This window comes from Neocloeon triangulifer, unplaced genomic scaffold, assembly GCF_031216515.1.
Source record: "Neocloeon triangulifer isolate White Clay Creek 2 clone unplaced genomic scaffold, ASM3121651v1 ptg000012l, whole genome shotgun sequence".
Classification (NCBI taxonomy): Eukaryota; Metazoa; Arthropoda; class Insecta; order Ephemeroptera; family Baetidae; genus Neocloeon; species Neocloeon triangulifer.
Window position 1 is genome coordinate 18,195,780 of NW_026775554.1, and position 27,123 is coordinate 18,222,902.

At 36.3% G+C, this 27,123-nt stretch overlaps 1 protein-coding gene across 2 annotated transcripts; it reads right to left on the minus strand.

Moving 5' to 3' along the window:
• Positions 1-24: 24 nt before the first annotated feature.
• Positions 25-25,861, minus strand: LOC132197951 (transmembrane protein 235). Of its 2 annotated transcripts, none has more exons than XM_059621582.1 (7): positions 25,638-25,861; positions 18,816-18,939; positions 8,643-8,753; positions 2,844-2,981; positions 2,328-2,425; positions 1,455-1,620; positions 25-715 (listed from the first exon to the last, which is right to left on the minus strand). In XM_059621582.1, exons 1-7 carry the CDS (start codon positions 25,761-25,763, stop codon positions 621-623), a joined length of 858 nt encoding a protein of 285 aa, XP_059477565.1. In that variant the 5' UTR covers positions 25,764-25,861; the 3' UTR covers positions 25-620. The 2 variants fall into 2 exon arrangements, with proteins under 2 accessions (XP_059477565.1, XP_059477566.1); XM_059621583.1 differs by lacking the exon at positions 1,455-1,620 and adding an exon at positions 1,634-1,799.
• Between the last annotated feature and the right edge of the window lie 1,262 nt (positions 25,862-27,123).

Here is a 27,123-nt window from a genome sequence, read left to right on the forward strand (position 1 = left end):
AAAGTTGAAAAATTAAAAACACGATTTATTTATCCTATAAACTTTAAGATTTTATTGTAATTTATAATTAATTGTTTGTACACTTCATTTGATAAGACATCAAACAAAAGCGTTTGGCAAACTCAAGTTGATATTCTGTAACCACTATCACTGATCTATGTACAACAGAGTGTTCATTCAGCCTATCTCTATAATCTGGAGAAAAAAAAATATACTGAGTTTCGTCAGCAGTCATGTCTTTCTGCTGATACATAATTTGTGTTTGATAAAATGGCAATCAGCTTTAAAAAAAAATGAGAGCAAATTATTTATTACTTCGTATAAAACCGGCCAAAATGCGACCGCAGAATTACTGTTTCTTTTTTTATAATCCTAAGAGCACTCCTTAAATTAAAATAGGCTAAAAAATAAGCCTTCCGTCATTCTTTCCTTTTTTCGATAAAATCCAGAGTTGGAAAATAATACTCAGGCGCGAAAATTGTGCTTTTCTGCACCGAATATTTATGCAAAAATCGATCATGGAGTTTGTTCTGTATAAATATGAGTCACATGCACTCTTTTCTCTTCAGTCACTCATCGTCGAGCAGAAATCATTCTCGATGTTGCGTCTGTTTTTCTGATCAGTACTGGGCGTACGGGCCGTAGGCAGCGCCGTGATAATATGGTCCAGGGTAGGCGTATCCATAGGCGTACTGCTGCTGCTTTTGTGGGTAGACTGAAAGGGAAACGCGTTTTTAGAAGATTATCACAATTTTCTGCAAAGGGTCAGATGCATAGAGCACAGAAGAAGCAATTACAAACAATAAAAATAATGAAAAAAGTCTATAGTTGGGCTCTACGCAACCTGGCTGATTTGTAGAAAAAATAATACGGAAGAATTACATGCGCCAGCACACATTTACAAGCAAAATAAAAAGTAGAAAGTAATGTTGAAGAGTTTTAATTTTTCTGAATAATAATAATTATGATGCTTTTAAATTTTTGTGCCAATTTAAAAGCAATCTTTTTGAAATGTTTGTAAACTAGCTGACTGCAAGCGATTTAGAGCATGCTGGAAAAAATAAAGTTTGGTTGAGATTGGCAGCAGTTTTACTGTTAAATTGAATAAATTAAATCAAATTTATACTTAAATTTGATCTGAAATAAATTTTTCACAGTTTCAATTAAATGTAATTGGTTTAAGTTTTAATTTGGGTGTTTTAACCTTAACGTTTAAAGTTGGTTTGGTGAAAATTTGGGCAGTTTTAATATGGCCAATAATTTCTAAGATAAATTTGAAAAGAAAAATCTTTGGATTAATTACTAATTTTCTAAAATTTAGTACATAAATTTGAATTGCCAATCTCAAAAACCTCCTTTATCTTTTCCTGGGACAGAATGAGTCAGGGTGTCTGGTTTTTCGCCACGGCACCCCGACTACTTGTTGAAGGTGTATTTGTGTGCCCCCTCCTTACCAGGCATGAGGTAATGCATATTGGCAGCCTCTTCCCGGTCACGCTCCCCGCGCAAACAGATGGCCGCCCCCGAGAAGAGGATGGCCGAGATCAGAGCCCAGCCCACACCCAGCCAAGCGAGTATAAAGGACCAGTCATAGGAAATGTCAGTGTTGTCTCTCAGGGCCTAGAACACAAACCTGGCATCATGTACTGAATGCTCTTGTCCAGCTCGGCCTGGCGCTCTGAGCGCAGGCAGCACGTCGCCCCAAACAACAGCAACGAGGACATGAACGAGAAACCCACGCTCAGCCACGCCAGCACCATCGACCAGTCGTAGCTGACCCGGGTGTTCTCTTGCAAAATCTAAAAGCCCCAAAGTTAAAAATTTACTAAAATATCGCTGAGCTTTTTCAAATGTTTCTATCACGATTCAGCCTTGGATTAGCTCAAATAAATATTTAAATTGCTGCTGTGTTCTGGAAATAAAGTTTCAAGTTGCATCTAGATTATTAATAATATTCAGTGAAATCTGTGATATTTGTTTTGAAATGAAAACTTTAAATAATTCTTTCCATATTGAGAATATAAAAATTATTATTTCATCGTTTCTCTTTTGTATATTTTAAGGGAACGTATTTGAATATGTATTAAAAAATGGGGTTTTAAGTTATTTCATCCCCCAAACTATTATTATTTAAATAATCTATAATTTTAAAAAGTTCTTCAATAACAATTTTAAAAAAATCAATAAAATAGCTAAAAATTTGATGATTTTCAATCAAATTCTCCAAAGAACTCATCAAATTTCCTTATAATTTTTTCCCTTTCAAAATAATTGAATATTTTCCTGCAATAATTGCAACCAGAAATTCTTATCAAATTTGTTCTTACGTTGCTCCACTGCTGATAGTACTCGTCTCCGACAACCTTTTCCTTCTCATAATATTCCACTCCGTGCCACAATCCCATCGCTCCGGCACTCAACAAACCTGCAATTTTTTACAATTTATTAGTTTTTATTCATCAACTTCAGCTCTACAATAATAGAGTAAAATTAGTTTCCGATTCCCGAGTAGAAAGTTAACATGTGAAAATAGCAATCCAGTTCCCTTCGCACGAAATTATTTTCATTGTATTTTCGGTGTAAAAATAAAATGCTGCAATTTGCCGACAGCCATGTAAAATGAATCCGTCCCAACCTTCGGCTCGATCTATCTTTCTTAGCCAGACCACAATTTACATCGTGCAGAAAGAGTGGCGAGCCGATTTTCCCACACTGACTCATGAGCTTCGTATTTACGGCGAGACAAGTTTGCATGACTGCGCGCGAGTGAGGTAATGCTTCTCAATTTTGCAAGCGTGCACAATACAATAACATGCACAACTATAACAACAACAACAACTTACTTGCGAGCAGCATGAGGATGGCTGTGCTTGTGATGTTGGCCGGGGAGCGTCTCCAGCAGCCGGCCACGCCGGTCCAGAACGCGACGAACACCACAAAGAATGAGACGATGAACAGGGCGATCACTGCACGGCCCATGTCTAATCAAAAAAATAAACTTTAGCAAAAAAAATATATATAATTATTTTTATAATAATTTACTAATTTTATTTTTATTTTCTATTTAAAAAAAAAATTAAAATACAATTTTTTTTTTATTTTTACATTCTTAATTTTTCAGTAAGTTAGTTTATTATTTTGGATTATTATCTTAATCACATTCTACGATTAATATTTATTTTAATTTATTAATAAAAATATAAATATTACATTATGTCATGAACTAAGTCCAATGGATTCGTTTTAATCAATGTTAATTTAGTTTCTGTTGTATCCTAGCTTGAATACAAGGAATTCAATTTTTATACAGACACGGCCCTAATTTCCTAGTAACATACCAGAATTTAGGTAGAAGCTGATAATCAAGGAAAGCTAAATTTATAATGATTGAAAATTTTCTCTAAAAAAAAGGAGATAAAATAAAAAAAAGCTAGTCTTGTTTATACTTTTTGATTAAAAATTTGTTATAAATTATAAATTTCTGAAACGCTCTTTTTATCAGTTCCAATTCTTCTCGAAATGAAAAACGATGCATCAATAAAAAAAATCATCCCTATAAAAATACCACTCAAGGCACTGAAATGATAATATAATTTTGAGGTTTCCTTTCGTCATCCTAATTTGATTCTAACAGTACTTCTAAAAATTTTTGAAACATGAAAACTAACAAAATAAATGTAAAAAATATTCTTGACGCTGTTATGATTCGAACTCACAAAAAGGCGCTGATTCTGTTTGGATACTTTTATTGAGTACTTAGCAACACCACTGCCTCGGCGAGTGCATGTGCAAGACTGACTTTGCTTGCGATCGCCGAGGCTCTCTCGAGCAGGCAGGTGAAAGGTAATTATAATAATAGGAACACTAAATGAACAACAAGTAATAGAGAGGGCTTTGGTATTTTGATAAACAGAGGTACTTTCAAATGGCTCTAGGCCTATTTGCATATAGATTGGGGAAACCTGGCCGGATCGGTAATTAATAGTAAATAGGCTTGGTCTCTTTATTGATAAAGAAATCAATAAATATAGAATAATGCAGTTAGTGCAATAAGAGATAATATAATAAAGGTAACGGAACCGGTCCCGATATAACACCCCACGCGCAAGATGAAAGTCTGTCCTCAGACTTTCGAAGATGGAATTCAGCTCTACTAAATATGATTTCCGTTAATTATATTCTTTCTATTATTGCACAAACGATTACAATCAATATAATTTTCAAAGGAAAAATTAATATTCTTCTTGCTTATTGTGTCTCTATTTGTGTGTTCTTTTTGGTTATGTACTTGTTGCTAGTGTTGTAGAAGAAATCCAATATTAGTACAATTAAAATGAACAATATTATATAAAGAAACAATACATATACTTTTTTTTTAGTTTAGGTTAGGTAGCGGTAGGTGTAGCATCAGCGGTCACTTAGGAAATTAAATTTTAATTAAGAAATTAAACCAGATAAATTTTGAGTCATGCAATTTAGGAATAACGAAAGGGATAGGTCATTTTTAAGTCAAAACATTGTAAGTTTGCAGTTAATTCTTGATGGTATATGGTTACAGTAGGTTTTAATTAAGAATCGGAATTTTTAGTATTCTAAAGCTGAAATAGGAATTTTTTTTTTAAAATTCAGAAAAATTTCTAGGTCGGATTATAAAATAGAAAAAACAAGAGGTAATAACTAATAATGTCTAAAAAGGGTTTAAATAGTGAACAAAATAGCGAACGAATATCAAGATAAAAAAAAAACTTGAAAGGTATAACGCATATCGAGTAAAATTAATTACATCCCAAAACCAATGTTTAAATTCTTTAAAACAATCAATAATATCATTTCATTCAGAGTGCATATAAAAAGGAAAAATTTAAGAATATAAAACTGAGTAAAGAGAAGATTTTAAGAGTGGATTGTTTTTGGAATTGAAATAGAATATTCATTCTTGGTATTGGTACAGGCTGGGAATAGGATACAGGAGAATGGCAAGAATACGTAAATAAATGCGGGTGGTTGTTTGAAGTGCGCACTACATATAATTTTCACAAGCTTTGCAAGTATCGCACCGTAATTTAGAATCGGCGAATTGGTTTTTTGGTAAAAAAAAAAGGCACACGCAACATAAATTCTGCTTAACGAGCACCGAACACTCGACTTTTTCACCACTATTGTTATTATGCATAAGTTTGTTTGATAACTTAAAACTCAGTCGGATTTCGAGTTGACTTGATATGACTTGACGCAGAGAGAAGTATTTTCGGTTTTCGGTCAGGGGGTGGAGGTATGCAAATTTCACTTTCTCTTTTCATTTTTACCACAGTTCACAGTCAGCCACTGATTGTTATTTAATTCGCCATCGCGGAGGCCGGCTAGATGGATCTTTGAATTGTCGGCGTATGCGTTTTGCAAGGTCACTTTCGGAAACACTCATTTCATTGTCTTTACCAGTTAATAGTTTCCCTAGCTTTCTACCAGGAGAATAGTAATATTTGTCAATCAATGTATCAAAAATTTGACTTAACACATTCTCATAGCCTCTCTCGTTTTCACATGCTAACATATTTGTATCGGCAAAAGAAATAAAATCAAAGCTTTTAGATTTCTCACTTACTACATCAAGAACAAATGCAGGTATTTTGTTAAGCTCTGCAGACTTTTGTTTGTCAATTCGGGAATGTTCATATAATTTGATTTCGTCACTCACTTCGGGATTTTCGCTCACTGGTGAGCCAGGTTCGTCGAACACCTCAGATTTGTTGGACGCATCAGGTGACACTCTGGAAGAAACAGGTTCATCGGATTGAAGAAACTCGTTGAAGACATTGGCTTTGTCAAATATCACGGGCTCTTTGATCTGCACAGAATCTTTGAATGCCACAAACTGGTCGCCGTTTGCTGGTTTTTGCAGCATTTCAGTTGTCCCTTCCGGAACATCTTGCAGCACAACAGCTGCACTTTTGCTACACAGAAGTACACTAGAGTCGTTGATCGTCTTTCTTGTATTAAGCTCCTCTAGCGCCTCAGGCTTCTCTCGTTCGGCAGGCTTGTCTCGAAACTTTGGAATTTCTTTCGCCACGAGCTGCGTTACAGTCTCTCCTTTCTCTTCCAGCTCGTTGCGAGCCTCAGACTCTTCTTTTGACTTTATCTCAGCACAAACCTCTGGCTCTTTTTGCACCTCTAGTTTGTACAGAACCTCTGGCTCTCGCTGCACCTCTTCAGGCTCTTGCTCGTATTTAGAAAGGTGACACTTAACATTTTTCTTGCGTACTTTTTTCTTTCTGCTTGCCTTTTTCCTTTTCCATACCCTTTTCTTTATGCTGACTACCTCTTCACACACAGCGGCCTCATCCTTTTCCCTTTTCTCATACTTGGCAGGCTTCAAGTGTTCATCAGGCTTCTGTACCATTGTAGGCGCAGCTTCTCGAGCCGCAGCGGCAGCAGCGTCACGAGTCGCAGCAGCTTCACGCGCCTCAGCTTCCTTTCGCGCAGCCGCTTGACGCACCTCAGCTTCCTCTCGCGCAGCCGCCTCTCGCGCAGCTGCCTTGTGTTCAGCAGCCTCTCGCGCAGCAGCGTTTCGCCTATCATAAATCTCCCGTAGGACTGCCATGGACTCAGCTTCTATTCGCTCAGCTGCCGCTCGGGCAGCAGCAGCCTCTTTCGCAGCCGCCTGTCGCGCAGCAGCCTTTCGCGCAGCCTCCTCTCGTGCAGCCTCCTTTCGCGCTGCCTCCTCTCGCGCAGCCGCCTCTCGTGCAGCTGCTTCAGCAGCCTCTCGCGCAGCAGCGTGTCGCCTATCATAAATCTCCCGTAGGACTGCCATGGACTCTGCTTCTATTCGCTCAGCTGCCTCTCGAGCAGCAGCAACTTGCGCAGCAGCCTCTTTCGCAGCCGTCTGTCGCGCAGCAGCCTTTCGCGCAGCCACTTCTTGCGCAGCAGCCTCTCTCGCAGCCGCCTCTCGCGCAGCCGCCTCTCGTACAGCTGCCTCTCGTGCAGCAGCCCTTCGAGTAGCAGCCTCTTGCGCAGCAGCTTTTCGCGCAGCAGCCTCTCGTGCTGCAGCCTCTCGTTCAGAAGTCGTCTGCGTCTCCTTGCGCGCTGCTCTGCGAGCTCTCTTTGCAGCTCTGTTCTGTCTCGCAGTTTCTATTCGTGCAGCCTTTGTTGCTTCTCGGTCTTGATTTGCACTCTGGGAGAGAGTGTAATTATCTTCAGGATCTTCTCTCTCTGTGGTCTCGAAATGAAGAATAACTCTTCCCTCTCGCTCTTCAACGTAGAAGGTCAGTTCCTTTCCTTCGAGAGCTGCCTGCACCGCTCGCATCCGGATCGCTGCCTGCACCGCTCGCCTCCGGATCGCTACGGACAAAGTAGCGTGTTCCTCGGTTTCAAAATGCATTATCTTCGAAACTATATCAAGCTCATCAGCTTCATCGTAAAATTCTGTTACGTCCAGTTCCTCAGATTTATGGCGCGCTTTGGCTCTAAGGAGCGCCTGCAGCTTTTTGCGCGCCTTTTCTTCCTTAGATATATTTGTCTCAAAATTCATATTGTCAATGTTTGCTTACGGAACGAGTATGGAGAAAACGAACAGCATGTAGCACCGGTACCTTTGACCTCGATCTTCAGGCGACTCTTGCTAACAAACTTGTTCGGCAGATGAGATGATGAACATCCTTCAGTTGCGATTGGGAATTGATGTGGCCGAGGATCTCGGTCTTCTAGTTGCACGACCCAAACTCCTTCAGCACGGAGTTCACGCTTCAACACGATCTATAACTCAGTTCGTGGAAACTAACTTGCACACGCAGGTGTTGCACGGAGATAGCCCTCGAGCGTTGTCTCCACTTTGCACACTTCCTCTTGTGTACCAAAAGTACTCCAAACAACTCAGGTTACCTTCGCTGAGTTACAGGCACAATCTGTGGTTCGAGACGATCTTTAGGATTCTCTTCAGGGTTAGCTCTCGAGCGTTGACACCCTAGAATCCCACCGCTGCCACCAAAAAGTCTGTTATGATTCGAACTCACAAAAAGGCGCTGATTCTGTTTGGATACTTTTATTGAGTACTTAGCAACACCACTGCCTCGGCGAGTGCATGTGCAAGACTGACTTTGCTTGCGATCGCCGAGGCTCTCTCGAGCAGGCAGGTGAAAGGTAATTATAATAATAGGAACACTAAATGAACAACAAGTAATAGAGAGGGCTTTGGTATTTTGATAAACAGAGGTACTTTCAAATGGCTCTAGGCCTATTTGCATATAGATTGGGGAAACCTGGCCGGATCGGTAATTAATAGTAAATAGGCTTGGTCTCTTTATTGATAAAGAAATCAATAAATATAGAATAATGCAGTTAGTGCAATAAGAGATAATATAATAAAGGTAACGGAACCGGTCCCGATATAACAACGCCAATAGAAATCAAACTTCATCAAGCATCTCTTGTGCGATTTTTTTCCGCCGTGTACAAAAGTAGAAAAGAAGAATAATTCATTAGCGACGAAATGATTGCGCGCGTTGATGTGGCAGAAAGCGCGGCCAGCATTCAGATTAGTGTCGTTGACTTTGCGCGAGCCGCGGGCTATAACACTACAACGCACTCGATGGCGAGCATCACGCAGAGCAGTCGAAGGAAAAGAAAGAAAAGCGGCGGCGGCCACTTACGTAGGCGAGTCATAGCCTCCTCAGAGTAGTTCTTGGTCACGTTGTCGGTGTCGGGAATGAAGTAGTCGACGTTCATGCAGTGCGTCTCCACGGGGCTCAGGTACGTCTCGACTGAAACAAACAAATCAAAGGTCAAAACCACGTGCTGTACGAAAAGTGGGACGATTGATGCAAAATACCAAAATAAATTTGTTTAACATACTTTTAGTAAAGCCTGACAAAAAAGGAACTTAAAATAATAAATTTCAGAATAATGACGTAAAGAAATGAAAATATTAAATATTAATCAGGGTTGTCTTTTTTCTGATTGCTTATTTATAAAGAAAATTTCATTTCGCCTGGTTGATTTTAAATATAAAATTTATTAACAATTTAGTATTGTATGCATATTTATATACTTTATTTGTAAAATTTCTTAGTTTAAAATTTAATGAAATATTTAACACTTTCTTAACTTAGTTGACATAAATGAATTTAATAACACTAATTCTTCTTCTTTCGACAGGGAGGTTCATCGCAGCAGTTTTAATTTTCACAAAATTCACCTCGACTGTTAAATCTCAATTTAATTTTTAACGATTTCATTAATGAAGCGCCTTCCTTCTCATTGTTTCCTGCGTCCTTTGGTGCTTTTTAATGCTCGACCGATTCGCTGCATTGTTTTTGTGGTGTGTCGTGTGGTGACGAATTATGAATTCCGTCGGCGACACTGCAGCACAACCCAATCGGCCGCCAGGCACGACAAACAATGGCCGTAAAATAATATGGAAACCTTCGAAGAACGTCCACGCATTTCCTATTAAATCCCCTTCTCGATTAGGCAACGCCAGCGGCCGGCTCTCGGAATAAAAGGCCTGCGACCAAAATGCAGAGGCGGAGAGACTTCAATGCCTGTGCATTGAAATATGAAAGAGAATTGAGCGGCGGATGTTTGCGAGGACAAAAAGTGCAAGGCGTCGATAATATCTCTTTTGGTTTCGCAAAATTGATTCAGCCAGGAGATTTTTATAATTTCTAAGGTGCCTCTCTCGCTTGAAATCGAAAAGCGAATTCTCTCTTGTGGTTTTTTGTGTGTACCTTTTAGGGGCGTTGATTCTCCTAAAAAATGCCGCAGGCGCTATGGGAAATATTCTCACACGACGTGGACGAGAACAAAAGGAATTATGCTTGGAATACTCAATTCGGGCGCGGGTTTCAAAATTAATTCTTGCAGCTGCGAGAGTGACGGCCGATTATCTCTCACGTTAATTTAGGAGTTTTGTCTACATTTCTCATAAAAGTGAAAAGAATTTTTGGAATTTTTTTAACATTCATGACCCGAGAGAAAAATAAGCAAGAGAAAAAGTAGCAGAGAGTGAAAAGCTCATATTTATTAGATGAATTTAGATTTTGTCTGGGGACCAAGATTTCTACTTAATTTGTTAAAAAAAAATTAGGGTAAAAATTATATCTAATTGCAACTGCAGTACCAATTTTTCTATATTTTAAAACTTTAAATAAAATATCAATCGCAAATTGCACAGGATAAAGAATCTTAAAACAAAAAACGAAATCAAACGAAATAATTTAATAATTTAATTTGAAGCTGGCAAAATGAACTTATTGTTAGAGTCAATCAACTTAAAAAACAAATAGCAGAATTTTAAATTATTATTAATTTTATTTAACTTCATTAAATTACTCCAGGTTTTGAAAATTATTTTAAACATGTGAAGCATATTTTTAATAACATTTAAATAAATAATTATCCCTTGTCAAATTTAGATTTCATTAGTAATAGGTCTTAAATGTCAGAGTTCTAAAAGAATGAAAATAATGTAATTTTATAATTTTGAACCGTTAAATTAAAACTTCTCACTTCACAATTTTTGCCTCAACCTGCAGCTTTAGTTTCATCTGATAAACTTCGCAAGTTTTCTTCCTTGTCACTACATTGCGTCCTGGTGAATTTTTATCATTTTATTTTCATACACATCAGGGCTCATTCACCTGCTTTTCGCGAGTTGAAAGCTTGAGTGACACTATCGCCCACATAGCACCTGATTTCGATTTCACGCCAAGCTTTATAAAGTCGCGAGCGCACAATGAATTAATGCATTTTGCACGCTTCTCTCTTATCTAATTTTAAGCCTCGTCACAAGATCGCGACCGTTTTTTGGCGCCGCGGAATTAGAAACTCCCTCTCGCGGTAGCAATGAACTTTCGTTATATTCTTTTGTGTTAATTTTTGAAGACGTGAGACTGGGAAAAAAAGTGCGAATTATAACAGAATGAGAATCTTTTCTCGTTCGTCGCGGAGTGGACCAGAAAAAAGTGAGCTTTACATGAATTTTATATAAGATTTCCATGCTTTCTTTTTAAACTGAATCAGAAGAGAGAAAAATCTCCCGGCGTGCGTGCCCGTGAAAAAGGACGATAAATATAAAAAGAGAAAGAAAGCATTGCCTTTTCTCGGACGCACAGATGTTGCTCCTCTTTTCTACAAACGAGATGCATCTCCAATTTCAAATGCTTTCTATTTTCACGAATCGTCCGTTCGTCTGTCCAGCCGGCGCTGCGCCAACGAGTGAGTGGCTTTAATTTTACTTTTATTCGATACACATGCATCAACGAGGAGTGTATTTAATATGCTGCATGCAAAAAAGTAGCTTTCACCCTGCGGTATAACTAACGAGATCCACCACACGAGCCCGCCAAACGTGACGTCACCAACTTTGTTTGCATTGCTAATTAATGCAATAAAATTAGTCGAGAGCTGGACGAGAGAGGTTTATTAATGTTTACCGCAAAAGTGATGGGCCAACGTGCCGAGAATTAATGGAAATGGTTGAGAAACGCACCGTCTCCATTAGGGCGAATTTTTTCTTAATTTGGTTTCTCAAGAGGATACTCGCTAAAATTTATTATTTTTTTGAATTTAATAATCATAATAACTCCCAAATCCTCCTGCTATAGATTGCTCAAGCACTAATTCTTTCTTTAGAATTAATTATGTTACAGTCTACATACAAAATGATAAAACCGTCATGAAAAAGATTATGGGTTGAAAGTAGCGAATGAAATTAATGTTCTTATCCGCCTCCGCCAAGCCGCAAAGTGCGAACAGGTCTATTGCAGATAATTTACGGAAGGTTGTTTCGTGTGCAGAGCAACAATTATCACTTTCTATCATCGCAGCATAACGCTTGTTGAACATTTGAGCAATTTATATACCCCTGTAAAAACGTCCACCTGCTGATTAAATATAACATGGTGGGTTGTGATGAAATTTTATGAATTGAGAGACTTTTGCAAAGATGCTACTTTTTGTTGGAAAGGTTTGCAACAAAAAGCAATGTAAAGAAAATAAAATAGTATTTACATCATTATTCTTGTCCTTTTAAAAATTTTACTTTTTTAAATTAAATACATATTTTTTATTAATTAAATGATTATGATATAAAAAAAGCTTTTTAATCATTTAAAATTATTTTAGATTTCTTGTCTTTCATTCAATTTTAAAACATTTGCAATAAAATTTATATGAAATGAAAAACAAAAAATTTAAATTTTCAAAAGGAACAGAACAAGAACATGTAAATTTATAGAAATAAAATTTAACTTTTGGAAATAACATTCCTAGTCTCTATAATATCTTAATGTATAGCTTTACTTATCTACAAAAATCTAATTTATTAATTACGCAAAAAAATAAATTACATAACAAAAGAAAATACATTAAAATGACCTGGAACGTTGCTGCTAAATTAAAATTAAAAGCCACTTACTGAATAATAAATGCATTTGTGAGCAACATTCTTCACAATTTAGTGCATCTCTCGCACTAGGTTTTGTTGCATAAGAAAGAGCTACCGTGAACCACCAAAGGATCATTCGAGCGTATGAAGTGTACAGCCGGCACAAAGCATTAATTTGTTAATTGCGCACCGCGAGTGTCGACGGCGGCCGGCGATGGACGCGGCGTGCTTCTCTTTTCGGTGCTTATCAGACGGTGAAGTGCAATAAACTGGAGAGCAGCTCGCGATTCCGTATTTTTTTTACATTGTGTGCGTAAATATGGTGCAGCAGTGTGCGGTTTTCTTGCAACAACTGTGTTTTTATTCATTTATTCAGCTCCTAATTGACACACACCTCGCAGCGGAGCAACTTAATTATTTATTTTAATCTCATTCAAGATCCTCGCACCGCCTTTCACGCACTTTGGCGCAATTTCTCTATAATAATTGCCATAAGCATGAGAGAAATTATGTAAAATTTATGGAAATTCGGAAATTAATTTCTGCTCTGAAGTGAAGTGAAGCAATTAATTGGTCTGATTGCATTTAAATATTCAGGTGAGGGACGATTTCTGAATAATTCGTTGAAAAGAATAAAGAATTTAAATAAGATGAATGGTGCATGTGATATTTTAAGAGAGTCCGATAAGGTTTTGAATACCAAAACCAGCTTGTAAGGATCTATCCATCCAAACTAAGAATATTAAAGGGCAAAAATAGATGGGATTATTAATTCCTCAAGTTTCAAATGAAATCCTAATGAATGAATGACTTAAACATTGAAAATTATTATTATTAGATCATTATTTTTCTTTCAGAAAAACGTATTTATGTATTATTTTGTCAAATCTTTACAGAAATGTTTTTACCAGATACAGTAAGAAACTGCTGATGAGCAATAAAAATCTCAATATGAGGAATACCGTTTTTCGCTCAGCACGCGCTATCTAATACACACACACATTTGCTTTTTTTACACCTCCTTTTCCACTTGAGCAGCAAAAAAGTTTAGAAGGATTGCATTTTGCAAGTACAATCAACGTTCTCATCAAGGCACGAAACGTATGAAATGAAAACAAACAAAGCCGAAAGCATTTGTTATTTCACCTTCGGGTCTATATTATGCACGCCATTCTTTTTTAATTCATTTTTTTAATGTCAATACCACGGCAATGCATTTCAAAAGCACGCCTAGGAAAGGGCAAAATAATAAACAAAAAGGAAGTTGCTAATTTTACGACGTCAACGTGGCCCCTAATAATAATAAAAAAAAACTCTTCTTGTTAATTGTTGAGGAGCTTGAATGTCATACTTGGTGAACAATTCCTTTGCAAGTCAAAGTAATATTATTTTTGCAACTCATCTCATGTGAAGCCTGTTAGATTTACAGCAGCTGAGTATATTGAACTTGCCAGTCGTAAAACAATTACTTTATTATCTCTTCAAAAAATACAGCTATCCACAATTATTTGCAGCTTTTTCTCCCACTTAAAAAATAGCTTCGTAGCAAAAGGTCAGATTTATTTAAAAATTAAATACTCTCGCTTATGCATAAACCTTCACAGAAAAGTGAGCAAATTAAAATTTTTATTTCTCCTTGCATAGTGAAGTATGAATCGACCTTAGGAACATCTTCATCTTTTTCTCAATTTAAACAAATAAAAGACGGGATTTTCCACGGATCGACGCGGATGTCTCAAGGTTGGACTGCGGTGATGAAAAAATCCATCTGCTGCCCCTGCTCTTTTTATTGACGTTTCACGTCCGTCCATTGCAACACATTCCAAAATTTATGACCCGGCCGGTGTGGTGTTTGTCATTAGAGCACCTGACGTTTCTTGGGAAGGCGGAGAGAAATAAATTCCCACCCCAATTGATGCTGCAGCCAGGTATGAAAGAAGACGCACTACAAAAGCAGGGGGACGAAAATCACAGGAAAGAGCTAACGAGATAAAAATTGCTCGCTGGTAGGCATGTTTAAAAAAAGAAGCTCTTTCATCTAAGGACTTGAATCTCTAACTTAAAATGTGTTAAAAATACTTTCAGGTACAACAGCTAAAAAATAAATTAGCTAAAGTACTTTTTCTAACGTACATGAAGTTGGCGATAAATGGAGCTATTAAAAGATTTTTTAGAAGAAAGTTCTATTTAATTTCAAATTTTCCCTTCATTTATAAAAGAAACAGAAAGGTCTTTTTTTTAGGAAATTCATTTAACTCTACTCTAAAAGTCTATTGTAAATGGCATAGAAATTTGTGAGGTCTAAATTGGCAATGAAATTTCACTTAAATAGAAAATAGATTAGCGTCTTTGTCACACAGAAAGGGGCCTGACTTGCAATAAATGGCAGCTTTTTGAACTGCATCTTCTCACGCATCTTCTCCGAAACAACAATGGCCGAGCCTGTTTGCCTGAGCAAAGAAAGAGACCTTTGTGCTGCGGCGAGAAAAGCAACTCAGGTGTTTCAATCTGGCAGCACAATATTTCACGTTCGATAAAAAGTACACATCCCCTGCTAATTTCGTCGAAAAAGCCATCAAAGCGAGAAACCGAGATGCATTCATATTACACAGCATGTGTGTGTGTTTCTCTTTTTGCATGAAAGTAAAACCCGAATTTTTATACGCTGCTCTCAAATTATTTTAATGGAGCGTTTAATTTTGCTCTGCACACCAGTGGCCACGGTAGCAGTGAAAAAAAAATATGCACGAGAGTGCTGACGCTTTCTTTCTCTTGGTTTGTTTCCCAAACACTCTCGGAGACTCAAGTGGTGCTTCTTCTCGCACTCCATTTATTTCGCTCCCATATAAGCGTTCGCGAGCTGGCGATTCAAATGAACGGTTTTTCGTGCCAAGGGGACCACACCAAGTTTTCGCCAACTGATTATTTGTAGCAAAATAGCAAAAACAAAAAGTCTTCGAATTTCAACATTGATTAAAAAAAAGACAAATTTTTTTTTGGTGAAATAGGTTTGAAAAATTCAAAAAAATGATGTTTTAAACTTAAATATTTTAATTTCTTGGTCTATTTCCAACTGACAATTAATTATTGGCTACATGCAAAAACAAAGTAGTGAGACATGATTGATTATTAACAATCTATATCATTTTTAACAATAGTTTTTTAGTTATAAAATAATAGTGAAACAAAAATATTTAATATTTCTAAATTCAAACAGAATGTATATTTTTGTTAACATAATATTAATACTTACGCTTTTAATTTATTGATTTAATCATTACTTAAAATAGTTAATATTATTTTTTTTTTTCAAATATTTAATCATCACTCTAGTTAGTTATTCCAAATTGTAACTCGATCTTATTTTTCTTAACATCTTTTAAATTTTAAAAGAAAATTTATACTTTGACCTTACTGCAATCATGCGAATTCCTTCAAGATTATTAACAATCATTATTTTCATTGTGTTTTTAGTAACTGATTCGATACAATTAAATTGCACATATTGGGAACTAATAATGAAATAAATTAATAAATTCTAAACTTATTAAAATACTACCTGATAGTCAGACAATTATTTACCACGAATGCAGAATTTCTAAACTATAAAACGACTTTTTAAGGTGGCACTTCAAACCAACAGAAAATCTTGGCACTATACACATGCTGTTGTCAAACAAAAATTCCAATCAATGCGCGGCACGGATAAAGCGCAATCAACCTGTTAGCGTGTGTGTGTGCTGTGCATGTGTCTCTCTCGTGCGTGTACCAAACGATTCTTTTCGCCGAGTGAATGGAATGAGGGAGTGGTCCATGTGCCACAAACTCCAGGGGTCACGAGCTGCAGGTCCATCACGAGCCCAAATGAAGAAATGAGGGGCAAAATATCGAAATCGCAGCCGCAGAACAATCGCTCAATCAGCTCCACTTTTTTCGGCGTTTGATTTGGACCGGCCCTCATTGTTAGACCATAATCATAAAAATAATAACAAATTCTGCTCCTCTCTCTTGGCCGAAAATGAGCAGCCGTTCGCTCAATTTTACTTTCACTGGTGCGTTGCAAAGCATAAAATAATGAATTATATTCGTCCGAAACAAAAAGCGAGATGAATAAATCGATTAAGTGCACGCGTCACTACTTGTACTTAAATTTCACTCCAATTAGCAAATTAGAATAATTGCACTTAGGTGCTTTTATTACAATTTACAATTTTGAGTGAAAAGGAGCTAGAAAAGGAGAAGATGATTGAAATAATTGCGCTGCTCTTTCGTTTTGTCCTACTGACACATGCATCCGATTTCTATTGCTCGTTTGTGCTTTGGTTCCCAGAAAAGTGCATGCATAAGGCAAACGGTGCCATCTGAGCGGTCGGTTGGTCTGTCGGCTCTCTCTTATACTGAAAATTAAAAACCTTCCTTTCTGCAAGAGGAGCGTCGTCGCGGCTCTCGGCCGAGGAGCGTCTTCGCCGAGAACTGGTTTGTGACGCGGTGGTTCTCAAGGCCAGTTTAATTACACGCCGCCGTGCTTTTGGGAGCCTTCTCCACATAATATACAATCATCGTCAAGTCTTAAGCGCCGAGATATTTAAAATGAGGACCGGATTTAAAAGGCTCTTGCAATTAGGAGAGGCAAAGCAAAGTGCAGATCAGAGCAGCAAAAATTTTCACCAAAATATAGATTCAACACGTTTTCTCAATGTTGAAAAAAAGTAAAAATAAATATCTTTAGATTTATTTAGTTTTTATGACAATTAGAATCAGGGAAGTTAAATTTATGATTATTCTTAATTTTTGTCTGTCTTGTAGTTTTTACAAATTTCAAAATACATTTTTGGTGGAAACAACTTACAAGAATATTTAATATTATATTATTTTAGATATACTAGAAGTATTTAATTTATTTTTATTATTTATAAAATCATTAGCGCCATCAGTGAAATTTCTCATACTCAATTTCTGCTTTATAAATATACGTTATTTTTTATTGAATATATTATATATTTTAATGAAATAGTGTATATTTTTAACTGTAATCTTAGCTTTTGTGAGTTAGCTTGTTAGTAAATATTGTAAAATAAACTGAAATTGAATAAAAATGCAATGCAAGTTCATTAAAGTAATTATTTTGCTTGTTAGGAATTTCCTACTCTTCAAATCTCCTCCGAATCATAGTTAAATATTATTATTATACAAAATATGCGGGTCCTAATACAAGGTAAAGGCGGCAGCAAGAGGTGCGCTTTTCAGCCGCTGCTAAAATATACACTAGCGATGAGGTAAGGAAGACGTAACGGGAATTAATATCCAAGAGCCACATTCTTCAACACCGCGGGTCAAACGCGCCATGTGTAATAAAATTCAAGCCAAATCCGCGCTTAGCTGTTCTGCACCTCTCTTGCATAAGGAAAACGGAGCCTACCGCAAAACGTTATTAGAAAAGCGTTTGCTCCTGATTGATAACCTTTGCGCAAAACGCAAAAATTGTGTAACTCACGCGTCTAATCTCGCGGGACGATCAGCCCCAAATAACCAGAAAAGCATGACAAACGCCATCGCCCTTTCAGTTTTGCAATAGTATTAATTTTTAATTCCGTGAAGTCTTAATCGCACTTTTGATTTATTGTCTTGAAACGAATTTCATGTCAGTGAATTAGTTCTCGCGCAACTCTTTGGGTGATTGGGCAGCAAAATTACAGACATTATGCGTCATGGAAAAAATCTGTAACCATAAATTATTTGAATTTGTGGCAATCAAATCTTTGTGAAACTTCCTTTTTCAATTCCGCACCATTTTAACGGTTGATTTTTTTACACTTTCCACATCAAATTTTGATTTAAAAGAATATTTAATTTATTATATCCCATAAATTTTAGATACCAAATAAAAAATTATTCCATCTAAATCTACCTTAATTCAGTAGGGGAATAAATTGACTCCCAATTTGAAAAACAGGAAGGAAGAGCCTAAATTATGTCCATAATTTTTCATCTCAGCTCTCTTGTTTGCGTAAATATGCGGCAGGACGCTACATTTACCACGCGTTTTGTAATAAGTGGCCTTACAAATCTAGATTAGACCTTTGTTTGTTTATTTTTTCGACCATCACAGCATTTTTTGAGCTCTAACTTGATTCCTTTCCGGCAGAATGTGTGCTATTATAACCATTACTGCGATCAACGATGCCTCCTCTCTTTCTCTCATTCTCTCCAATTTTGCAACATAATTTATTCTCACCGTGGCCATTAAACCGGCCAGCCACCTTTTGGATGGCCGCGAATTGGGGCCGCCTCGGTCAACAGCGCCGAGAAATTAAGGCCCGGGGGACAAAAAGTCAAATAGTTATTCTAGCGGGTCAATCGACGAGAACGACCTAACGCTAAATCCTAAAGTTTGCACCGGAAACGTGCATCCGATTTCAGTGGGATGTGGACTCACCTGTGGGAGGGCGTTCCTTAGGGTAGCAAATGCGGAAGAGACCCTTGGTGCGCGTGTAGTAGAAGTACTGCGTGTTCATGCTGTCCACCAAGGCACTCTGGTCACCCTTTTCAGCAGCATATTTCTGTAAAAATAATAATTTTTTTCAGTTATTGCATTAATTATGAATGATTGTCCAATATTTTCAAATTTTATTAAGTCAACGAAAACAAATCCCACCTACCAATTTAATCTTAACTTTATCCACTACAATATCTTTAGTTTTCTTGCAGAGCACAGTCTATTATTTATTTATTTACTTGGTCTTTTATTAGTTAGTTTATTCGTGCCATGAAATACTTCAAAAATAATATTATTCTTTCTATATTTTATTAAAACAATTTAAAAAAAATATATATATAATTAGTTTTAATGAAAAAATAAATATATTTCCATAATAATATTGTGGAAAAATGGTTTATTATTTTTTTTTTTAATTAAATAATAAGGTTTAATAAAAATATAAATTATTTAAGTGAGTTTATTTTATTTCATATTAAAGAATAAATCACTATCAGCTTAAATCAAATTTTTTTTAAACACGGCTCACTGCAACATATAGCGTCCTTTGATCTCGGAAGTTTTGCCAAATTCCTGCTAGTGAAGCTTATTATTATTTATTCTTCTCGGTCAAAGCTGCCGTTTTGTCCTACAATTATTTTTTTCTTTCAAATAAATTGTTTCTAAAAATTGAATGTTAACAATGTGATGAAACAATTTGGACAATTAAGCAAAGATAATGATAATTTATTTGAGAATTAATGATTGCAGTGACAAAAGATCTGGATAATGCATTATTTTGACTCCATATTTAAATAAGAGCAGCAGTAATTCTGATTAACTTTCAACTGCTTGAGAATCTAGGTACAAATTATTAGCGGAAATTGCGTGAAATCGCAACACACAAGGACTTTTTGTATGGAGAGAAACGCGGTGAAAGAGAGGAAGGAGAGCTGCACCGAGGGTTGACACTCTACTCTGTTTGCATAGCGAGTGCTATTTGTGGTCGTGGGAACGGCATTCGCTTATTTTCGCGCAGCATCCGAGGCTTTTCTCTAAACAACAAAAAATGATGATGAATGCGCTCGACTGGTGCCGAGTCTGATTTGGTGAACTGGCCACAATTGATCTTGGTCAAGCGTGAATTTGATATATACCAGGCCAACTTCAAGTTACGTTGGACATGGTTGTCAGATTTGCAAAGAAAAACGCTAGGACTTTTGTACCATTGAAATTGAGCTCAAAGTCAAATTGTTGCTAGTAATAAAAAAAAAACTGCTTTTTACTATGAGTTGAGCGAAAGTTTATAGGTTGAAGGACAAATAATGTGAATTTAAGGAAGCATTTACCCACGAGGAAACATCACGAACTAAATATAAAACGTTTCATTTCAAAATTAAAAGGAGAATTACTTCCAAGAAATTAATGTAATGAGTTGTAAAATTGTACGACAGCTCTTCAAATGAAAAACCTTCCGCTGTTTGTTTAAAAATGCAGCCATTTTGATTATGGAAATATTTATTTGAATTAACTGTATGCAAATATCTGTGCCGCCACGACGACTGACGCCGCATATGAAATTAGCTCTCGTCAAAAGTCATGCATTCCAAATGAGCCATAATTACGCACAGGCACTCATTACATTCTCGTGTCCTTAATTCCAGAACGTGAATTAAAAATCGGAGATAATACAGAAGGCGACTGGTGGCAGGAGAAGTGGCACTTGGGAAAATCTTCAGACGCGCACACGCTACGAAGTTCATTAAATTATAATAAATTTTCCTGCGTGTGTAAAGTAGGTGTCCGCCGCAAGGATCGCGCGATTTCCCTGTGCAGAATCGAGTCGCCACACTTGATCGCGGTGAATCCGTGCGTGCGCCTTGGTTTTGTATTTTTTCACCTCGAAGCCTCGTTTTTCTAGCTTTCTTCGCAGCGAAACGATTCATCAGTCGCGCGACAATCTGGGTCCACTGCACGAAAGTGAATTTTCGACCTGGGCCAAGAAAAAGAAAGAGCGCGTTCAAGGTTGGTTTTTGTGTGTTTGGTCGTTGATGTTTTTATTATTTCAGACCGAGCCTTTGTGTACCGAAGGTAACGATGAAATAATGCAAGGTGGGCGGCTTTTGAAAATTACCGCAGAAGCTCAAGCGTGTAGGAAAATATTGAAGCTCGGTGGGTTTGAATGTGTTGGCAAAAGGCGTGTCAAAATACGCATGTAAAACAATAGGAGCCAGCCAGCTCATTGTCAAACATAATCATTGGCACCGCCGTGATACATCCACGAAATTTAGAACAGGATCCATGAACCTCTTAAACATGCAGCAGCGTGTTAAAATCTGCAAAGAGCTTTTTGGAGAAAAAAACTTAAGTTTCTCAAAATCTTCCACTATTCTGGATATTTATGAATTTCTTAAATATATAATTATTTTTTTCCCAATATTATTCGATTATACTTAATTTTAAAAATACAATAAACTTTTTCCGTTTCTAATTAAAAAACCAGGATTCTATCGCTTTAAAATTTAAAAATTAATCCGATTCCGGATAAATACTTTGAGATATATAATTTATGTACTAAAGTGGACCATTTCTCTTTGGTATGTAAGATAGTTAGCACCAAAAAACCGAGTTTATTTTCTAAATTCTGCAAAAAGTGTTGGCGGAAGCAAAACACGTTGAAACGAAATGCCTTCGGAATAAATTTTTTAAGTATAATTCTTTCATTTCCTCTAATTCAGTCTATGCTAAAAATTGAAGCAAATGTGTCGGATCTCGGTAAAAAAAAAAAAAGAAAGTGATATATTAAAGTATTTTTAATTCTCAAAGTCATTAAAAAATAACTTAATTTTCTTATTGCACATTATTTTGCATAAATCTGAGTGAGAACAAAATTAATTGATAAGTTAGATGGTTCAATGTTTCTAATTATAAAAGTTTAAATATTTTTTTTTTTTTTGCCATACTAAATTTTGTTAAGACACTATTTTAAGCCTTTTTACTATCAAAGCAAAGTAAAAATCAGCACAGTAAATAAGACCGGAGAGCGTTATTATTTTTGTATGGCACCAGACGGGCCGAGACGAAACCGAGTCGATTCCAATCGCATCTGTGAGGCGGATAAGAAAATAAAGCAAATAATAATGAAGTCGGCAGAAAGGAATGCATTTCGGCGGCCGCCTGGGAAGCCACACTGCAGTGATTACGAGCCGCCGTTTCTGTTTCCCGGCATCAACAACAACACAGTTACTTTTCTCGCCTCAGCAATTCCGGTGCGGCCAAATCTAAATTAATAATCTCGCCAACTGTATGGCAGTGACGAAATCCCACAACTAAAAATAATAAAAGAAGAAGGGAAAAAAATTCCATTACGAGACGAAACCGAAAACCTCGCTGGCGCATAGGAAGCGAAATGTGCACGCGAGCCAGAAAATCGCGCGCGTCAGTCATGCTCGGTAAATATTTAAATTGGTGCTGAGAGATGCTAAAAAGTGAAATGTTTGTTGGCCGCGCGCACTCGGATTTGCCGCAATTAGCATACAATTGGAGTGCGCCGAGTAGAAATCGAGATTGACTGTAACTCGGATTAGTATTGCGACGAGTGCGGTTCCGCGTTTCGGAATTTTGGCACCGAGATCGCGAGTTTCGTTTTTTGCATCACACCTTCCTTACAGCAACGAGGGGGGCAGTGCGTGAGCTGCGCGTTAATGTATGTAACAATAATTGCATAGCCCAGAGAGTTGAACACCTTCAAACTCTCCTAAAGGCATTGGTTGTAAAAATTCCAACACAGGTCCTTCGTGCCAAAGAAATGGAAAATAATCCTTCTAAATTATTTTACAAAAAAAAAATATTTAAAAATAAAAAATTCTGTGGAATTATTAATAAAAAATGAAGGTCTTTAAAATATTGAGTCATTTACTGTTTCCATTTGGAAATAAATTTGATTTCAAATGAATTTTATACTTTCAAATAACCTTTTCACACCCAAAGTAAAACAACTTTCCTCGTCAGTTGATTCCCCGGAGCGTCAGCCTAGTTTTAATTAGCTTGGAATGAGCTGCCCATCAAGCTATGAATGCAGATTAGGAGGAGATTAAGCGGAAGCGTAATGATTTGCTTCTTTTGTGTTGGCCGCCATGATTGATGGTCATGAATTACGCTTCACTGAGATTTATTCCAGTTTGGTTTTTCTTTTTCTTATCTGCTGCCGCGGATCTGCATGATCATTGTTCCGCCGAAAAAATGGCCAACCTTGAGTTGGAGAAGAAGTGCCGGGCAATAAATAATTCGCCTTCAGGACGTTAATTTAAAATGCTAATCGGCGCGGAAAGCTATATTTTGACGCATAACTTTAAAAAGAAGACCTGTGCAGGAGATCATGTAACAAAAGTGGGGGCCAATTTGGATCACGAATAGGGGCTTCTTTTTAGTGCCTGAAATAATTTTCACAAAAAATTTTAACAGGATGAAGTGAGCTGAAGAATGCTAATTGATATAACCATCAGAAATTATTGTATTTCTAATAGTTTTGTCTTACTTAACTTACTATGGGTGAATAAAAACGGAAATAATCATCTTTAATAATTAAATAAATAAATAAATGTGCAACAAAATGACGGAAAAATTCATTGATTTATATAATCTTTAAACATTAAGTTACACAACTTGATGGTTTTTTAAATATTAAAAAATAATTTATACTCATAAATTGAAGAATTACAGAGCAATAATAATTTACAGAGGTATATTTTAATAAATGCTTATTGTTTGGTAAACATTAAATAAATTAAAACATAAAAATATAAAATAATTATTTAATATAAGAAAGTATTTAAAACAAAACTTGATTTTTATAATATATGTTTATTATAATTATACTTTTATTTAAATATTTTCATTAACATTTAAGATTTCAGTAAATCTTCTCCTCAGTTTTTTTCTATATTTTACAAACACAAGAATGGGGAAATAAAATGAAATATTAATAAGAAAATAAAAATCCCTGCACAACGAAAAGCTACTTTTTATTCACCAAAAATAATATGAATTAGGACTGCGAAATTAAAACTCGGAGCGGGTGCGTTTGCGTAATAATTACAAATAAATCACCCTTAGTCACCTTTCCTGCTTTGCAAACTGAATAACTTCGCGGCAAACCGTTGGAGAACCTGTTTATTAATCACCGCGTTCGCATACTGATGATTATGTCATGCGCCTAACGTGCGCGACGCGGGCGTGTCAATCTTTCTTTGTCGTTCCAAGTGCAGAAAATAATTTTTATGCACCCGCCGAGTACGGCAAGTAGACCTGAATTACTTCAAAAAGGAACAGCTAGAAGGTGACGCTTGCAAATTAAGCTAACCCGGATGCCTATGCACTTCTTCTTCTTGTTGCTTTTGGACTTTTAACATCACACGCGCGCGTGAGCCCGACAACTATGGGAGTGCTTTAACGGGACAATTACATACACAATTGTCGGCTGGCTGCGATTTTATCCAGCGGTGAATGATAAATAAAGCAGCAGCTTTGTTGCCCGACTGCACCATCTGACACTTTGGTGACGCAAGGCAAGCGGACAAAAACGTGCATTAGGTTTTGCATGAATTTTGTTAATATATTTTCTAGATTAAATTCTAAATTTGTTTATTCCGAAAACCATCATCAGCAAATTTTCTTTACAATAAACAGAATGAGTTTGTTTTCACTAAATTTAAATTTTTATTGTCTATCAAAGTTATAAAAACTTTTTTTTAAATTATTTAAAAAGCCTCATAACTTGGATCTTAGATAAAAAAATTTAAATAATATATATGTGACTTTTATTTATTAAAATGCAGCAATAATATCTAAGATTGTTTTAATTAATATCATTCTATGAATTGTGCAATGGAATTTTAATTAGAACAACTGATAGGAACCCTTAAAAAATATCACCTGATTTCGTCGCCTCGGGTCGAAGGGAAATTACCCGTGGACGAAATTACTCCTAATCAAAAATAAACAGCTGTCATATTTATACATGAAATAGTTTTGCCTCGTAACAGGACCGTGGTTTACTTTACAGTAGAAGGAAGAGTCGATTGCTTTTGGTGTGCGAGTAATTATTCAATTATTGTTGATGGCTCGCGAACCGGAAAATCGTGCCAGTTTCGATGACGGAATGATTGGGCCGCAAAAGGGCGCAGCTCGTTATTTGTTTCTTCGCGTCATAGCTAAAGTTTTGTTAAAAGTCACACACTGTATATAATTGCAACAATCAAAATTGCAAACATTTTGCTATTTGATTAAAATGATTTTATTCACGATAAATGCTTCAAGCTTTAAATTGATTAAAAAATATCGATTAAATTAACAAATTATTAAAGTATAAATTTATAAGTAAAAATTAAATTCAAAATAGCTGTTTTTTTTTCAATTTAAATAATTATCTATTTTGATTTTGAAAGTTCTCTACTTAATAAAAAATTATGTTTTAAACATTTTTTTGTTTCATTTTAACAGCATAACTATCTGGAGCTGAACAATTAATAAATTTCTGGAATTTCCTGCCAGCGTCAGGTGCAAGCACCTGTACCGCCCTGAGCCTGGAGCAACCTCACAGTTATAATTTTTGTATGAGAATCAAAATTTTTTCAGTTTATATAGTAAATAAATCTATATAAGTAAACGCCAATTTTAAACATAAAAAGCGATTGAATTTAAAAACGAAGGAAATTTGAATTTTTTTGTTCCTCTCACTCTGTGCAGAGCAGAGAGGCCGTGTGATGGCGTCGCGGCACTCACCAAGATGTTGGACCTCTTGACCTCGTAGGAGAGCCAGTTATCCGTGGAAAAGGCGATGGCCAGCATGGCCACGGACACAATAGCCGTGATCGTGGCCAGGGACAGGGTTATCGCGGAGCACGGCATGATTTTCCGCCTTTCCGACGCACTTGAATTCGATAGATTTTGCGACGTGCTCCGCCACTCGTCAGCCTCACAACTCTAGCACTGAAAGCTCGGCTGCGTTTTTGCTGCTGCTGCCTTCGACAGCCTCTCTCTCCCTACCTGCGACCGCGACGTGACTCGAATTCCTTCCACCTGAGCGCTACAAAGCACTGCTTCACCAGCCACAGGTGAGTTTATTTACCTGACTGAGTTTTTACAATGATTGGGGCTTACAGAGACCCTTCCTTCGTGTTTTGTTGTGCGAGGGTTGCTGTGTTGCGTTTTTGCTGCAATTACCTACCGTATTATTCTCTAAGCCCTAAAAGCCCCCAGGGGAGACGCGTATGGTGTGGGTCGTGGGGGTTGACAATGGATTGAAAATGAAAAATATACGCCAGCTCGTTGTAAAAAGCAAAAAATAATTAATACATAAAAGCTTTAAATTTTTCCTAGATTTCTCTGGTAGAATTTTCCATGTTTTTTGCTTATTTATTTTTGAGAAAACTAAAGAAAAAATACAATTGAAACAAATCAATTATAAAATTTGTAAACCGATTAAATTTTATGTTACATTTTGAAAAAATAATATTTTCACTGTGTTCATATAACTAATGCCGAAAAGTTCATTGAAAGTGATAAAATAAATTTATTTTTATTAAATGTTTTAATTTTTATATTTTAAAAATTTTAAATATAATTTTGAAAAGAATGATGTTTCAAACTACAATGTTAACTAACGCTTAAAACTTCAAACGATATATAAAATAGGACGAATAAATACAAAAATCATGCCACTTAACATTTAACACCAATAAATGCAGCAGCCTCTCATGGACTTTGTACTTTTTAGCGCTTTTTTCCTTTATAGTTAAAAATTAAAAAGGACAAGATTAATTTTGATGATTTTTCTTATCAATCTATTTCTCAATTTTTTATAAATAATTAAAATTTTAAGTAAACTTGATTTCACATATAATGAGCCTGTTATTAAATATTGATATGGGAACAAAATAAATAAATTTAATTATTATATTATTGTGAATTAATTTTCATTTTAAAAATAAAATGCACAGAGAGTTAAAGCTTGCCTGCTGTTCTATGTTATCAAAACGATTGTGTAGTTTATTGATAGAGGAAGTGGATCCGTTGCGGGTAATTCTGTGGTTTATGCGGGAGGCAATTTGAGAATCGGCAGGTGCCTTGAAATAATGCCTTTGAAAATTGACTTTGGCCTTGAATGCCTTTTACAGGCTAATAAATGCACAGATTTCTAAAGAATGGAAAATTCATATCCTCCAGTTTTATGGATGAGTAACCTGGCTCGAATGTATAAAAAAGAACT